General features: G+C 38.5%; 1 protein-coding gene across 1 annotated transcript; it reads left to right on the top strand.

Annotated features, from left to right (window-relative positions):
- Window positions 1–16,994, top strand: LOC131987696 (CD109 antigen-like). Its single transcript, XM_059352543.1, has 32 exons — window positions 1–80; window positions 508–659; window positions 752–780; window positions 1,706–1,939; window positions 2,049–2,171; window positions 2,292–2,331; window positions 3,146–3,227; window positions 3,522–3,618; window positions 3,746–3,842; window positions 3,935–4,044; window positions 4,119–4,310; window positions 4,526–4,627; window positions 4,721–4,783; window positions 5,526–5,693; window positions 5,788–5,940; window positions 7,416–7,485; window positions 7,685–7,769; window positions 7,928–8,045; window positions 8,883–8,996; window positions 9,159–9,377; window positions 9,506–9,647; window positions 10,666–10,842; window positions 10,943–11,024; window positions 11,153–11,384; window positions 12,160–12,331; window positions 13,090–13,280; window positions 13,437–13,592; window positions 13,710–13,775; window positions 14,647–14,786; window positions 14,939–15,095; window positions 16,117–16,219; window positions 16,358–16,994. The coding sequence occupies exons 1-32, from the start codon at window positions 1–3 to the stop codon at window positions 16,558–16,560; spliced, it is 4,149 nt and encodes a 1,382-aa protein (XP_059208526.1). The 3' UTR covers window positions 16,561–16,994.
- The last annotated feature ends 211 nt before the right edge of the window (window positions 16,995–17,205 follow it).

Below are 17,205 nucleotides of genomic sequence, written 5' to 3' on the forward strand. Positions count from 1 at the left end.
ATGGAAGGGATCTGGACTCTGCTCGTGTGTGTGGGAGTTGTGTGTTGTGCCGTGCCTGGTTCCACTCAGGATTCATCCAGGTAAGAGAAGTGATTAATATATATATGCTAACGCTTTATATTAAGGTCCTTGTAGTAACCATTGATTAACAAGTAATAAGGCCCTTGTAAGTCCTTACAAGATGCTTATTAACATTATTGTGTGTTTATAAGCTTATATAAGTGTTAATAATGGCATTACAAACACCCAAGACCCACCCATTATGTCTTTGCCATGCCTTTATTAATCTTATTTTGTTTGCTTATTGATATTAAAATATACTTTATTGCTCATCTATTATAAGTTAACTATGCTTTTTGCAACTACCGGATCTAAAGCGAGAACAATGCCTTATTACTTGATAATATATATATATTTTTTTTTTTTTTCTGTATTAATACTGTATTTCTCTCATCCTCAAAGTTGTTTCACTAGTCAATAACAAGCCATTCCTCCTCTTTCTACCAGAACATTGTTTCTGATCTCAGGTCCAGAGGTGTTGCATGCTGGGACGCCCACTCCGCTGGCTGTCACTGTCCTCGCTGACTTCTCTGGCAGGGTGACGGCCGAGGTGGCACACGGCAACATCAAAATAGCCCAGACAGAGGACTTCCAAGGAGGTGACACTGCAGTTACAAAGCAATTATGGGTTGATTTGCATAATTATTTTTTGACTTTTTTTAGACGACTAAAGTCTCATTCTGTCTCTAAGGTTTGACCAAGATCCTCACACTCCCTCCTGTGAGTATGAAATCTGTTTATTTCTTACAAATGATAAAATAATATAATGGAAACCGCTTATTGTGATCAACCCTTTATATGGATCAAAGTGCTTGGGACACAGTCATTCCTGTACGAATGCTGTTTTAATCATTTGTTCATAGTAATAAAGACGTCTGCTTACAGTGGTTGTTTTGAAACATAAACATGGGAGAAAAAGTTAAAAAGTACTGTTAAAAGAACAGATATCTACTTGCCCAAAGTCAGATTTTTACTAGCCTCACATGGTGTTAAACTTGCCCAGTTGAGCCCTGGCTATAAAACCATCACCAAGTTGTGTATTAGTTGATAATTTACATTACTGGTGTTATTCGTAAACAGCACAACACAGTTTTATGCTTATAATTATAACTACAAGAAGCTACACAGCAGGCACACTTTACTGTATTGAACTGTATTTCAGTTAGTGATTCGATTTTTACTGTAATTTAGAGAAAAAGTTTGAAACAACTGTAGTGTCTTTTGAAACTTCAATAAAATTCAGTTTATAGGGAAGCTGTACATTTCATTACTTTGTATTCATGTTATTACTTTATATGATTGTCAATTACATGTTAATGTGTATTAGAAATAGAGAAAATAAAATATGGTTTAAATAATCATTCACTTATACACGGTCACCCATAAAGTTGGAATAAAATATTTTTTTTACCTCTTTCAATGAAATGATTGTGCCAATGTGATTTATTCTTGACAGATAACGTGTATGTCTTCTCAAAACGTTATTAATCAATCTCTCCCAATGAAAATGAAATCACAATTAAGAGAGGATTATGCCTGAAAACAAAATTATTCCAACTTTATGGGCGACCATGTAGTTTCAATATGTTCACTATAAAAGATTTAATACGTTAATGTGTCTAAAATGCTTGTACCTTCACTCCAGATTGTTGGATCCATATCCCACAATTCCCCCTTAAACTTTACGGTGAGAGGTTACAGAGAGGACAGTCTCATTTTCACCAACATCACCACCCTCAGCTACAGCCTCAGGAATGTCTCAACCTTCACTCACACCAGCAGATCACGCTACCAACCAGGAGATACCGTCAAAGTCAGAACTGTTTTTGTTCAGCTGGATAACCATCCGTACAAAGGCAGAGTGGATATCTCTGTACAGGTATGTATTCTGTGTGAAAGCAACAACAAAGGCGGAGGAGTTGGATGGCTTTTTGCGCCAGGTATTGTGTGGCGGTGGGAAGGCTGACTGACGTTCTTTTGTCTCTCAGGATCCCAGTGGGAACGTTGTCGAACGGTGGGAGTCCACTGGGGATCTGGGGATTGTGTTGCGGGAATTCAGTTTGTCCCAGGCGGCTCCTCTTGGACAGTGGGCGGTCACAACCAAAGTGAATGTAGGGCTGAAATTAAGAAATGTCTTTACTTTTGTACAACATACAGCATGTTACATACTGCAACAAAATACTACTGTTTGAATTAGATAAGAAAAACATCTCTCATCCTCCTCTCTACAGGGAATGACTGATGAGAAAACATTCATTGTGGAGCAGTACGGTAATTGAGCCATCAGTTTATTGCATTAGTATGTTTTACTATTACATTTTGGTACAGAGATTCATAGTCCCCAGTAGAGCCTGACAGATATACAGTTTTGTGCAAAAGTTTAAGGCAGGTTTGATAAAATACTGTGAAATAAGAATGCTTTCAAAAATAGAAATGTTAATTGTTTATTTTTTATCAATTAACAAAATGCAAAGTGAGTAAACAGAAGAAAAATCTAAATCAAATATTGATTTGAAATCTCAAATATATATCAAATATTTGGTGTGACCACTCTGTGCCTCCAAACCAGCATTAATTCTTTTAGACATTTTTTCACACCTGCCTAAGACTTTTACACAGTACTGTATATCAGCTGACTGATAATATCGGCCGATATTGGCCTATCAGTCTATCGTATCAGTGTTTATGTTGTCCGATATGTGCCGTTAGAGGAACTTTTTTTACACAATATATAATGCAGCAAAACATTGCTTTGCGTGATGTTTTTTAAATAGTCAGCAATTGACTGAAACTGACTTATTTTCTCAATTAGTTTTATGTTTGAGAAAGTAGCTCACTTTGCAGAGTGGTGAAAAATCGGTGCACAAGCCTCATAAAAAAGGTTTATTTTCATTCCAGCCTAAATAATCACCTGCCATATTGGTTATAGATGAATTTCCCCCCTCATTATCAGTATCAATCCCTATATATCGGTCAGGTTCTAGCCCCCAGAGAAAGAATCCTTCTGACTTTTCCTCTCAAGTTAAGCCACTCTGTGGACACATACTTAATTTAATTTGTGTGGTTTTGCTGACTGCTCTTGCAGAGCACACTCCCTTTGAAGTTCTGCTGAAGACGCCTTCACAGGTCCTCATTGGAGATGACATCACAGGATCAGTGAGAGCACTGTGAGTTTAATTAACTCCTGCAAATAAATCATACGAATTTCTTGTTCTTGACTAATATAATCTATATATATTGATATAATTATCAAGAAAACCATGGAAAATGGCTACATATCAGCTCTTAAATTAAACTCCTATGAGCTACTTTTGTTGTTATCATTATATTTGTCCAAACAAATGTACCTTTAGTTGAAGCGGGCATTTAAATGAACATAAAATTGAAGAAAACAATGGTGGTCCAATATTTTTTTTCCATGACTGTATGTTAAGAAAGTGGTACTTTTCTGTTTCCTCTAGTTACCACAGTGGACAACCAGTACACGGAACACTAGCCGTCTCCATCACTCAGCTGTCTGATGCAGCCTCTCAATTCCCCCTCACACAAAATAAAGAGGTGAGGTTTATTGCACTTTTTCCGATTATAAAATAATTGCCACTACAAGTCGCCTCTTTGTTGCATTAACAGTTAAAGTACATGCATGCTAAACAGGAATGGCTAACTTTGGACCATTGTTTTTCAGATCTATGGGTCAACACAGTTTGTCTTCAGCAAATATCTGCTTCAAGGAATTAGCAGCCATGTGCATGTTGATGCCTGTGTTACCGACAGCTCCACAGGTGAGATATTAAAAGATATTAAAACTATGTTCATTTTTGCATCCCATTTGCACCTTCAAACCCCTCTGTTACATCATCTCTTGTCACAAAAGGATTTAAAGTGAACAAGACGGTCGAAGTCCACCTCATGGCGAACACATTCCAGCTTCAGTTCCACGATTTCCCACCTACACTGAAGCCGTCTTTACACTTCTCCACAAAAGTGAGTGAATTATTTTTATTCTGTTTATCTATTTTAAAACTGAGCTAACTTTATTTTCTGCTTCCTCTCCACAGTTAAAGATCTCTAGATATGACAGAAAGCCGCTCAGCTCTCAGGCTCTGATGCACTCTGCTGTGATTGAAGTCACTGAGCAAACATCCACAGTGAAAGCCGAACCTACGACTCTGACTCTTCCAGTGCCGGAGGACGGGGAAATCCATATTCAGTTTGAATTACAGGATAAAGTTGATATGCTTTTTATTTGGGTTAGTGTTTTGATTTACAGTTCCTGGAGTGTTGGTCCTCTGGGACAACAGTGTTCGGCAGTTTCGTTGTATGTAAGATGAGTAGTTTCAGTACAGAAGGATTACATGTTTATTATCAAGAAAATGACCCCAGGAAAATGCAAGAAAATATCAAAAACAGAGATACTTTACTTTATTTTTGACAAAGAAATCTTGTTAATTGTGTTTCTATTCAGGCAAGATTCCAATCCAGTGAGGAGACTCTTACTGTCTACAACAACTACTCCTCTTCAAGTGGCTCATACATTCAGATCTCTCCAATTACTCTACCTGCACAGGTAGCTCTAAAGACATATTTGGTACCATCATAAATGGAAATGCATTAGTTTATGCACCCAATACATAATCTGCAGAACATGTTTAACTTTCAGATTGGATCACCTCTTCCAATAGACGTTAGGAGCACCTTTGAACTAACAAAGCTTCATTTTGTGGTATGTTTGGTCTAATATGCCTAATAATGCACCCAATTAATCTGCAAAAAACAACCTACAATTGACTTTGCTGCAGTACTGACATATCACATGTCTACATAAAGAACCATGCAGAAAGAGTGCTGGTGAACTTTGTATAATAGCATCGTCATTTTTGCTGTGAAGCTGATCTATTTCTCCCATTTTCCTCCTCATTCCTCATGAGAAACATTTTTTCCATCACATACACATATAATACAGTAATATGACACACATGTTGTTGTTTTTTACTGGTTTTATAGGCTGTATTACAGTAATTTTCTGAACTTACCAGACTGTTCTAGCTGTTGTGTTACTTGCCTTTACCAATTTTGTTATTTAAAATGTAAATACAGTAGTGTTCAAAATAATAGCAGTCCAATGTGACTAACCAGATTAATCCAGGTTTTTAGTATAATTTTTATTGCTACATGTCAAACAAGGTACCAGTAGGTGCGGTACATTCTCAGAAAACCAACAAGACCCAGCATTCTTGATATGCACACTCTTAAGGCTGTGAAATCGGGCAATTAGTTGAAAGGGGTGTGTTCAAAAAAATTACTAAAAACCTGGATTCATTCACATTGTCACATTGGACTGCTATTATTTTGAACACTACTGTATTTTGTTAAAGATATTTACATTTTTAATAGTTAGTTCTTCAATATTGGACCTACCTGTGATTAAATGCAAAGAACAAATACTTTTATTGTTGCACTTCCAGGTGAGCTCAAGAGGTCAAGTGGTGGATGCTGGGACAGAAACTTCCTCCTCCTTTACTCTGACCCCAACAGTGTCCTGGTCCCCAGAGGCTCGTGTTACCGTCTACTGCATCCTCTCTGACGGAGAGGTCACCAGTGACACCGCGCACATACCAGTCAACCAACATTATGTACTTTAATTTATTTTATTTATCATATTATTCTAATAAGGTGCATAATTCTCCCACACATGTCTGTGATTATTTGTGCGTTTGCTTTCTTCAGGTGTCTCTAAGCTGGAACAGAGACAAAGCCCAGCCAGGTGAGCAGGTATCGCTCACCCTGACTGCTCCTGAGCCCAGATCCAGGGTTGGAATCGTGGTATTGAAAGCTCATGATGAGGCTCTGCAGGCTGAACTTGATGTAGAAGTGGAGCAGGTATGACAATCAGTTTTAATTATGCAAAGCCTAAAGTTGTAAAAGTGTACAGGGTGACCATAAAGTAAAAAAATAATAGATATAATAATAATAAAAATATTACAAAAGCAAATGAACAGACACATATGTGGAAATTATTACAAAATGAGGAGTAGATATTGACGTTTTTTGCCTCATTTAATACACCTCTACATGGGCACCATTAGTTGGTTAGGATGGGGTCGTCTCTTTATCCAAGCTTTATCCCTGTCTCCATAAATTTCATGTGCCATGCACAAATTGACAGACATGATGGCACCCTGCAAAAAAGGGGTGTCTAAAAAAAAGATAAAAACACTAAATCTGAGGGAAATTATCTTGCTGCATGGACAGATAATTTCACTTGACAAGATTTCTTAAATTAAGATTAATTAAGAATTAAGAATTAACTCTTAAAACAAGATAAATTATGTAACACTTCTAAATCTAAAGGTTTTTTTTTATCTTGGTAAGAAACAAATAATTTGCAGTGAACTCTGCTTGGGCCTGTTCATCACTGCTTGCTGCTTCAATTATCTTGTTTTAAGTGTTAATTTTCTTATTTTAAGCATAAAACATGCTTATTTCTAGATTCAATAATCTTAATTGAAGAAATCTTGTCAAGTGAAATTTTCTGTCCATGCAGCAAGATAATTTCCCTCGGATTTAGTGTTTTTATCTTTTTTTTAGACACCCCTTTTTTGCAGTGTGGCTCTCTTCCATACTTAGTTCTGTAGGTTCGCTGATTCTGCTTATCTGATTTTGTTTCAGTAAACCATGATACACATTGTGCCTTCTCTTGTAGGGTACCTGAAATACACAAATGCAATGTGATTAAAAACTTTGATAACCACTGAGTACATACAACAAACACCCTGTATATATTCAGACAAAAGAGCAAAATATCATCTGAAATGTAATCTCCTGTGAACCTCCTTCAGAAAGTCACTTGTTTAGAAAGTGTCAGATTTCTTCATTAATATTTTGTCCACTTAATTACAAAGCACCACCGCTCCCTAATCTGTTAGAAATTCTTTCTGGACATGTTTTTCCCAGTTAGATACTGTATGAACATTCAGTGTGTGACCACTAAACCGGTTAGTCTGGATGTAACTCATCTGTCTGCTTTGTTAGGAGATGACTCTGCTCTTTCTAACAGTTGGTAACTCTAGTGCGTTGGGTGCGTGACCTGAGGGTTATCGATGGATGCAAGATGGGAGTAAACAAAGCTTCACCGCAGTGGGCTTTATTAGGATGACCTTTTGTCATCACCCAAGCACTGGCGCCATGCATTGTGTCTGGTAGAATGAAGAGACTGTTTTACACCTTACATCACCTGCCAAGACCTGACCCAATTTTCATTGGTTTGATAGTAGACCTCTCACTACAAGCTGGGTAACAGCCAAAAACTGTTTATAGCCATAATTCTATTATAATCTTTTTCATCTTTCTCACAGACATGCTGTATTTGGATGCTGACCAATACTAGACTATATAAGAAAAAGCAGCTGGAAGGACCTAAAAATGGTATGATAATAAATAACACACTAAATCACTGTGATCCTTTTTATATGACATCTACTTTCTATTTTGAGTCCCTCTTGTGGCCGTTTTAGCATATTGGATTGGTCCCACCATTTCCACAGTACTGGATTTAATCTTCATACTTCAGATGTTTGTACAGTCTGAGCTTCCTCTGATCTCTCTTTTCTCTGGGGGTTTTAAGAAGGAGATGTCCTTGTGATAGAGAAGTACTGGAGCCATTGGATGGATGCCTCTGAATCCTTGCTGTGGTTTGACATTGGTGTTAGGTGAGTGCTAAAAGGTCCATATGCTGGAAATGTCAGGTATTTCAAATGAGTGATCAACATTGTCAAATATATGTTAGCACACATGACTTCAAAGCCACATTAAGGACAAACTCTGCTAAATAAATTCAGTGTTATGCTTTGTCTGTCATTTCTATCAGTGGTAAAACATGGACAAGTGAGGAAATAACAGTGCCAGATGGTGTTACCTCTTTGAGAGCTCTTGCACTGGTGATGTCAGACAACCTGGGTTTGGGCTTCACTCCTGTGCCACAAAAGGTAACTAATTACTCACTATGTGCCTCTATATATCAGTGATGACTATCAAGTTTAGAGAGTGCATTTGCCAGAAATTGGATTATTTCAAAGGATGTTGTGCCTGAGATCTGCATTATTTCTAATGGCCACCAGGGGGCAACTCCACAAAAAGAAGTCTGATGAGAAAAAAGAAGTCTGATGAGAAAAATACCCTACTTCTCACTTATTTTATTAGTTCAGTAAACATTTTCCTAATGAGTTTGTCATCTCAATGGCTAGTTTCAAGTCTTGTTCTTCACAGCATGATGTTCATTCTGTAAATTATGATCCAATTTAGAGTAAAATAGACGAAAAATCAGGCAGCTTAAGGCTGTGGCTACTTTGTGATTGAGTTCTACCATGGTGCACTGCTGGTTTCTTCTTAGAACTTTGACCTTTTAACAGTGTATTTTCAGTTCATGAAAGATTGGTCGGTCATTTTAAATTATGCCTTATACACTAGTTAGCTATCTATCTTAGTTGGCAATAAACCTTGCCAACTAAAATAGCTAGCTAGCACTAGCATTAGCTGATACATTTGCATCCTCCCCTTTTGCCCAAATATGGGCACTTCTGCCTCCAAAAAAACAAGCTGGCGAAGGCCATAAATGTCAAACTGAGGGCTTCAAAATGGTAGTCCTCCAACCAGTGGGGGACATCATAATGGCCACATCCACTTATCAATGTGACCATGCTACACAACTTTTCTTGGAAATAAATTGAACCTAATCTAGTTTAGAGAACTCAACAGCACATTTTGAGTAGTATGAACTGTCTAATTATAACTTGCAACCTTGGTTTATGTTCTCTCATTCACAGCTGACTGTGTTCAAAGATTTTTCCTTGTCTCTGGATGTCCCGCCATACCTCATCAGAGGGGAGGAGATTGTGCTGGAGGTGAACATCATCAACCATTTAGATCACGACATAGAGGTATGAACGACAACATTTGTGGAATATTCTGGTTAAAATAAAACTGGTTAATCAATCCAACAAAGTCCCTGACAGATTATTTATTAGTGTCATTTATGGGTCACAGACAGTGTTCTTTGTTTTAAAGGCTTGTGCTTTGTTCCCATATGTTTCTCTTCACAGGTCATAGTGCTGCTAGCACATAGTGAGGCCTTTGAGTTTGTTTTGGCAGACAATGGGGACATCTCAGTGGTAAATGCCCAAAGACTCACCTTAGGAAGTCATGTGTCTGCTGCAGCGCTGTTCCCTATAAGGCTTGTGTCTCTGGGCGAGGTGGAAATATCTGTGGACGCCGTCTCAGCAGGGGCCTCAGTCAGCCGTGTTGGCACAGTGCTTGTGAAGGTGTGGTATGATGGAAACATTGGATAATATCCATTTGCATGTGATGTCCCAGTAAAAAAAAGGTATTCAGAAATGCAACGTGGCATTAGTTAATCCTACAACGGTGAATTATTTCCATGTTCCCGAAGCCCGAGGGAGTTGAACTGTCCTTCTCAGAGACTCTGTTCCTGGAGATGGCAGCAAAGAAACACAACAGTTCCAGGTCCGTCTCCTTCCCCTTTCCACCAGATGTGGTAGCGGACAGCCAGAGGGTCCATATGGCATTGGTTGGTACGTCTACGATTTTCTCCTCCCTGTTGTGCCAGTGGCAGTTCCATCTGAGTGCTTTTAATGTTTACTTTTAGTCAATTAGGCATGTGTAATATGTGCCCGCATTTTCCTTTGTGTATAGATGGTGAGCTTAGGTTTATGTCCTGAAACGTTTAGGTACTGAATGTTGAAAAAAAAATGGGAAAGATGGACATAAAACAGGAATGTTTATGGTGGGCAGATTCTGAGCAGCTGTCAGGCTGTTTGGCTTGGCTCCACTCAGGTTGGGGGATGTTGGGCATTCGTCATGGTAGAAAAGCAAGCTTCAGTATTTTCCTCAGTTGGAGCCAAATTTATGGTTTCTTTCCTTGTTGTGATACTGAGATTTAATAAAGGTCGGGCAAATGTGAAGGGTGCATTTTTGTCACTAGTAGAGCTTCCTGCTTGTAATGGTGTTATAGTTTATTCCCCATTCTTTCATATGTAAGTTTAACTCTTGTGCATCACCAGAGACATTTCATTTTTTTATTATTTTTTTGGCTGTGTTAATGCATAGATTTTTGCAAGGGTGTGTTTCAAATTTTGGCCTTTCAATTTCAGCTCCAATGATACGTCTATAATAAACTGTATGGCCCAAATACAGACACTCAGACCCATAAGGACAAAAATGTCCCCATTGAAACCCATTAAAACCACAAGTTTTGATTCCACGGCCATTACAGCATAAACAAAGCATTCTATTAGATCAGGTTTCATCATAGCCCTGAAATCAAAATGTAGTTTTTCCACCAGATTAAGTCATTTTCTCATTTTTGCTTGTGGCACAAATAGATGCTATTTTCCTGGTTCCTTTAGAGGCATTGCTGCTGTATTGTGGAGCACTGTTTAAATGGATCCACAGGGGATAAGATTATTTAATCGTTGTATGTAGTACTGTGGTTAAAGCTGGGAAAGGTTATATTAGGTCTGTCCAATCTAAAACCTATTTGTGTGTAACAGTTATATCCCTCCTCGTCCCCTCCTGTATTGCTTTAAACAGGTGATATCTTGGCCCTGTCCATCCACAACTTGGATTCTCTGCTTGACATGCCTCGTGGTTGTGGGGACCAGAACATGATCCACTTTGCTCCCAGTATTTATGTTCTCCAGTACATGGACAGGGCAGTAGGGGACAATCAAGGGATCAAGAGCAGGGCTCTGGGGTACATGATGGAAGGTAAGCAGCCTTCCATGTGCCAGTAAGATGTTATAGTGCATCTTTTCAATGATGCCTTATTAAATTAAGTTGCAAACTTGTTTCTTTTTTCTGCTGTAAGGATATCAGAGACAACTGCGGTACCAAAGACAGGATGGTTCATTCAGTGCTTTAGGAGACAGCGACCCCTCTGGTAGCATATGGTAAGTCACTGATGTGATGGCAAAAAAATATAGGCTACTGTGTTACATAAACTAGGTGCAGCTATTCGTGTAAAAAAACAGCTTTAATTTGCTTTCTCTTATGCTCCTTCTACTTCCCGTGGTTCCAGGTTGACAGCCTTCGTGCTGCGGTGCTTCCTCCAGGCTCAGCCCTACATTCAGATAGACCAGAGTGTCCTGACCAGGGCCGTGACGTGGCTTTTGAAACACCAGGGGCCCCAGGGAGAGTTCAGTGAGGTGGGCATGTTGATCCACACAGAGATGCAGGAAGAACTGGATAATGGTCCAGTGGCTCTCACTGCCTATGTTCTGATGGCACTGCTGGAGGACAAGAGCTATGTGGTGAGTTAGGCCGCTTTCACATATGAAGTCTGGTGGTAATCCAGTATTGAAGTTGCAGCATTGTTGCATTTTTCATTTAGTTTGCTTTGCCTTCACACTGTGCTTTATCAAGAGCACCCAGCATTGTAAGCAAATGTCTATTGGACAGAATATGTGAGGGAAAGAGATTAAAATCGCAGACTTTATTGTATTGTTGTTGAGTTTTATCACTTTTCTGCAGTATTGATCCGCTTTGCAGTTGAATCCATTAGCCTCCACCTGTTGCTAAATAATTTGTAGATTTACTTGTTTTTGTGTGTAGCCAAAAGCAACGGTGTTATGTGATTGTCTGACCATTTTTTGATAAGAACCTTTACTTGATCATTAAACCACGTCTGTCCATGAGACATTTTTCAAGCCTGCTACTGATGTTGATTCTTAAATTTCCACCCAAATTCTTCCCAGAATGTGCTGTGTTTTGGTTTGCTTCCTTCTTTTAGTTCTCACCTGCAGTAAACCAAACTCTGGTGCACTTTGAAGCGAACCGAGACCTACGTTTTTTAGAGGACCAGAGTTCTGTTCTTTGGTCCGCACCAGAGTACATTTGAGCATTAAAACCAGCAAAAACCAAACAGACTATTCCAGACTATTTGTGTATTTCAGTAGAGGAAGTTTGATATTTTCAAATTTCTTACAAACACTAGCGCATATTAAATACAAGTACCGCATATACAGTAAATGAGGAAAATAGGTCACTTGGCAGTAATTCTCTTTTGTCTGGTTTCTCTGTGTGAAGGAGATGTACCCGGGCAATGTGTCTCTGGCTCTGACATACCTGGAAGACAAAATGTCCAGTGGAGTTGTGAGTAACTACAGCCTGTGTCTGGTGGCTTATGCTTTGGCTCTGGCTAATAATCCTGGGGCTCGTACTGCCCTGGATGAGCTCAGCAGGAGAGCCGACTACAGAGGTAATTTAGTAAAGGTTGTTTTATGTTCAGGGATGCCCAAAAGTCATATTTCTACTTTATGCCTTCTTGGTCTTATTATTGTGGGTTATACCAGAAGTCGGTGCATTACATCCTATTAAACTGACACTATAGACATACACTGAAGTGTGACCAGATGTTGGACTGAAAACTGTTTTGGCGTTAGCATCACCTTAGTTTGAATTTAACAGGAATTTGGCACCATGACATTAAATATTAAAGGAACCTTTATGTCAAGCTTCAGATTAAACTAATATATATACCGTGTATGCAACATCTGAGTATTGATTGTCCTAATAATTGTGGCGAAAAAACTAAAATTTTGCTGCATGGCACATTTGCAAATGACTAGAAGTCAGGGGAGGTTGTAAAGGTTTTAACCTCCAATGATTAAAGAACCAGAGGATTAATTGTAAAACATGTTGCTGTAGCCACCCATAATGAATTAATAATCATTGTTTTACAGGCTGCCACTTTTAAGAATGAATTTTTACAATCATGTGGCTACTAAGTCTGGTAATTTTAAGGAAGTTACTGTATTGTGCCACCATCTGGTCAAGTGCTAGAACAGTTTTTTGGTTGTGGGTGGAATTTTAAATCTATCCACAAAATATGTTTGTCATGGTTCTTAAAGCTCCTCAGATCCAGAAGAGCAGCAGCAAAAAAAATCAACACTTTTGAATGTGTTTTAGCACCTTGTGTGTAATTAGATTTGAATTAGATTGAATTTTTTTCCAAAGATGGAGCCATGATGTGGACATCCTCAGGTGGCCTGGAGTCACATGACGGCCAGCAGCGCTCGGCGCAGATCGAGATGACCTCTTATGTGCTGCTGGCTCATTTTAGGCGTGGCAGCTTGGAGGAGAGCTTTGATCAGATGAAATGGTTAAGCAAGCAGAGAAACCACCTAGGAGGCTTTGGTGCGACACAGGTGACACTACACATGCTTTTGTTGCTTGAGAAACTGATATTTAACTATGACACAAGACCAGATTTAGCCAAATGTGGTATCATATTGCAATAATAGCCCTTTATTCTGCAGCAAATGATTTATAATGTGACTTTTTTTTACCCTTTTCTTCCTCAGGACACAGTAGTGGCTCTCCAGGCTCTGGCTTCTTACGCTGCCATCAGCGGGGCCAGCGCCATCGACCTCAGGTTCAACATATCTGCCCCGGCATCCTCGTTTGTGTCACTATTTTACATCAACTCCACCAACTTTCTGACCTATGAGAGCCGAGAGGTAATACACCACATGCACAGAATCCAATGCTTCACAAATTTCTGGTATATTGGATATTTTATGTGAGGCCGTCATCCTCGACTTTCTTAATTTTCCTCCTTTTTCTATCTTTCTTAGATTAGTGCTGAGAAAGACATACACTTAAACATATACATGGAAGGAAGAGGATTTGCAATATTTCAGGTACAGTTCAACAATGTTACTGTTTTTCTTTGCCTGTGCTGTACTGCTGTGCATTAATTCCATTATGGATGTGATAACTGTTTGCATCTTTAAAGGAATGGTTTGGATTTATTGAAGTGGGGTTGTATGAGGTACTGACTATTGATTAGTGCCTCATAGAACCTCATTTCAAATTATCCAAACTATCCCTTCAATATGATGCTTTCACAGCTATCAATGTTAAAGGAAACTGTAACACCAAACCTCCAAACAACCCCCCACAACGTAGTAATGTTTTCAAACCTCCAATGTATTCAAGTCAACATAAAGAATGGTGCAACAACTGGAGCATGACCAGAATAAATTGAACACAGCAGCTGTTCATGATAGCCTCACCCAGCACAATATAGAGCATTGTCAATGCTAAACCAAAACAGCAAAAATTTTAATGTAGCATGATAATGGACTCCCAGCAATTAACATCTGGAACACATACTGTACTGTAGCTTCGAGTCCTGTCTGCGTTTAGCGTCTGCAGATAGTATCACTCAGAGGAGAACTTTGGTGAAAGGTTAATCTTTTCAATATTACAACCTGTTGTCCTCTTTTCCAAAACCCCCTTTTCCACATATCCTGTTTTCCATAATTCAATACTTTAATGTCAAAACAAGTAAACAAATACAGAGATTCAATCTTTATTTGATTTCTGCATTATGGAATGGAGAGATCTCTTTAACAGATACTGTTTTTGTGACCTTAAAGCGTTTTAACTTGATTATCTACATTGCAGACTTATATAATCTCCTGCTGGGGTATCAGGCAGTAAAGTTAAGCTGTTTGCCTCTAAATGTGAGTTTTAATATTTTCCCAACATCTCCATAAATCCATCCAGATGAATATATTTTACAACCTGGAGAGCAAGGCTTTCTCAAAGGACCCACAGCACGCCAAAGACAAGGAGGCTTTCTCATTAGATGTGGATGTTACTGAGGAAAGAGACTTTAATCACATGCAGATATCCATATGCATGAGGTAAGTATTACAACATAGATAGACCCATATTCAAATGTATGTAATTGTTTTAACATTTATTGTGAAATGACTGTATTTATGACATATTTTCATGCATGTGAGAAGAAAATCGTGCAAAACAGGCTTGTGACATTTGCTTTTGTCCTCTCTAGTTTAAAGAACAGCCAGGTGATATCTCACACAGGCATGGTGATACTGGATGTGGGCATGCTCAGTGGGTTCAGTCTCTCTCCTGCAGCTGTTGCCCCAGCAGATCTTATCAGAAAGGTGGAGATACTGCCTGCAAAAGTCACCCTGTACCTCAGTTCAGTAAGTGGTTCATCATTTCATGGTCAGGCAAGAAAAGTTAAGTTGGGCCACATTGTAGTTTTATTTTGCCAAACCAGAAGTATAACAATCTTATTAGATGGAGCCCAAAAACCAGGGATGAAGACATTTTTGACCAGCCCAAATCAGATTTTTAAAAATGTATTATTCATTGAATTGATCAGTTATGCTTTACATTCCTCTCTCATATTTTCATTTCTCCACTTGATGGTTTAAATTATGTTTCAAAGCATTCACCACACTGCCAAGAATATAGTTTTGGTGGAGGATTACAGAAAACTTCAAAAATCAAACCATTTGAAGTTCAATATCAGAATAATCTTTTAAATCTGCCATGTGTAATTTGTGTGTCATTTTCAAATGCAAACTTCTTTTCAGTTCATTAAACCCCCACACTCCCAGCCAGAGGACATGAACTCTGTGCCCACAGTGGTGAACAGAGCCATCAAATGTTCTTTCTTAGCATCCTTACATTTACATTTTTTATCTCACAAGGCATATATTTTACATGTCTTTTGTTGAATGTTTATTAGTACTGTTTCTTTGGCGTACTACAGTTCTGTCTTGTTGGCTATGCATTGTATAAGCTGAAGAAGTTCTGTGGAGGCCAAGCAAAATTAAAATGTAAATAACGTTTATAAATGAAAAAGGCAGTCTAGCTACAAGATATGGCCTACAGCCGTTAGCTTAGCTAAGAGTTAGGCTTCGCTAACAAACCAAACTAGTAGTCTGATATAGGGCCTACTGTAGCTAGCTATGTTTGTTAGTTAGCTTTTATAATTTTATGTTCATAAATGTCTTGGTTATGACTGAGAAAATACATTATTAGTGTTTGTAGTGCTACATTCAGCATATTTTTTTAGCTGTTCTCTTTGTCAGTTGACTAACTAATAGCTAACTTTTCTCTCCTTTCCTACAGCAAATACTTTGGAAAAACATACTAAAGTGACAGATATTTATTGTTTTACTTCATTATCATGCGCTTTTCTGGTTCCATTTGCAGCTTAACAAGTCAGAGGTTTGCATCAGACTGCCAGTAATCAGGCTTTACAAAGTGGCCCACGTACAGGATGCCATGGTGCATGCTTACGACTCATCTGAACCCAGTGAGTACACTTTCATTAAAGTCTGCTTTGTCTTATGTTGCACCAACTAAAGTCAACACCAACGCCAGAATGATTTTCACAGGTCATGTCATGAACCAATTATCATAACATCATGTGATTTTTCTTCTTGTCTCACAGCAAGAAAAGCATCAAAAATATACAACTCAGCCACTCTGCACAACATGAACCCGTGCGGCTTCTGTGGTGAAAACTGTTATCGATGTAGGCCAGGAATCACCATCTCAGTGCCCTCCCCGCTGTTATCTCACTCGATAAGCAGCTCTACCTACACCTTCATTTTCCTGATTATTGGAGTCAGTGCTTTTTTTGTTTTAGTCTAATCACATTTAGTTGGCACTAAGATGTAGACCTAATTATATAAGCTCATATGCACATTGATATGCACTGGATGCAATTTCAAATGTCTTTTCCAAGTTATTATTACTTGACAAGTGATTGTAATATTTTAAAGGGCTTTTTGCATGCTGCTCTTATGCTTTGTGCTAGTGCCTTCTACTGTTTACGATGTATTTTATTCTGTATTTTTTGGAAAGAATGTGAATGAGAAATTGGAAACTAGGAAACAAATATTTCTGTTCTCCCACATATTGACTGGGGAAAAAAGTTGATAAAGAACTCATGGACAGTTGGCTGCAGAACAAATGAAAATGATTTATTTCTGAGTACCACATGTATCCTGTTGTTGCCACCATTTTAAGCTGCCTGAGGACATGCGAAGATTAAAATAAGATTTATTCCACAGCCCTACTGTATTTTTAAGTTTTCACTCGTGTTGATTTATAACCACCCTGCTTGCAGACCTCACAGAGTTCAGGTGTAAATTTGGCATCAAGGAAAATGCTCTTTAAGATCATTTGGAGTGAGATAAAATAGCCACGTCACAAAACTCTGAGCCAAAGGAATGCAGACTGACCTGGAGAGGAACTCACACATGTAAGTCATCACAGGAGAGTAATCAGGTTTGA

The sequence above is a fragment of the Centropristis striata genome, chromosome 16 (genome assembly GCF_030273125.1).
Source record: "Centropristis striata isolate RG_2023a ecotype Rhode Island chromosome 16, C.striata_1.0, whole genome shotgun sequence".
In the NCBI taxonomy this organism is placed as follows: domain Eukaryota; kingdom Metazoa; phylum Chordata; class Actinopteri; order Perciformes; family Serranidae; genus Centropristis; species Centropristis striata.

What these genes read in the sequence shown, in the direction of transcription:
- LOC131987696 (XM_059352543.1), top strand. Translation starts at nt 1, where the DNA reads ATGGAAGGGATCTGGACTCTGCTCGTGTGTGTGGGAGTTGTGTGTTGT. An exon ending in CCCTCACACAAAATAAAGAG is followed by an intron (nt 3,619 to 3,745) that starts GTGAGGTTTATT and finishes ATTGTTTTTCAG; the next exon opens with ATCTATGGGTCAACACAGTT. An exon ending in TTACGACTCATCTGAACCCA is followed by an intron (nt 16,220 to 16,357) that starts GTGAGTACACTT and finishes CTTGTCTCACAG; the next exon opens with CAAGAAAAGCATCAAAAATA.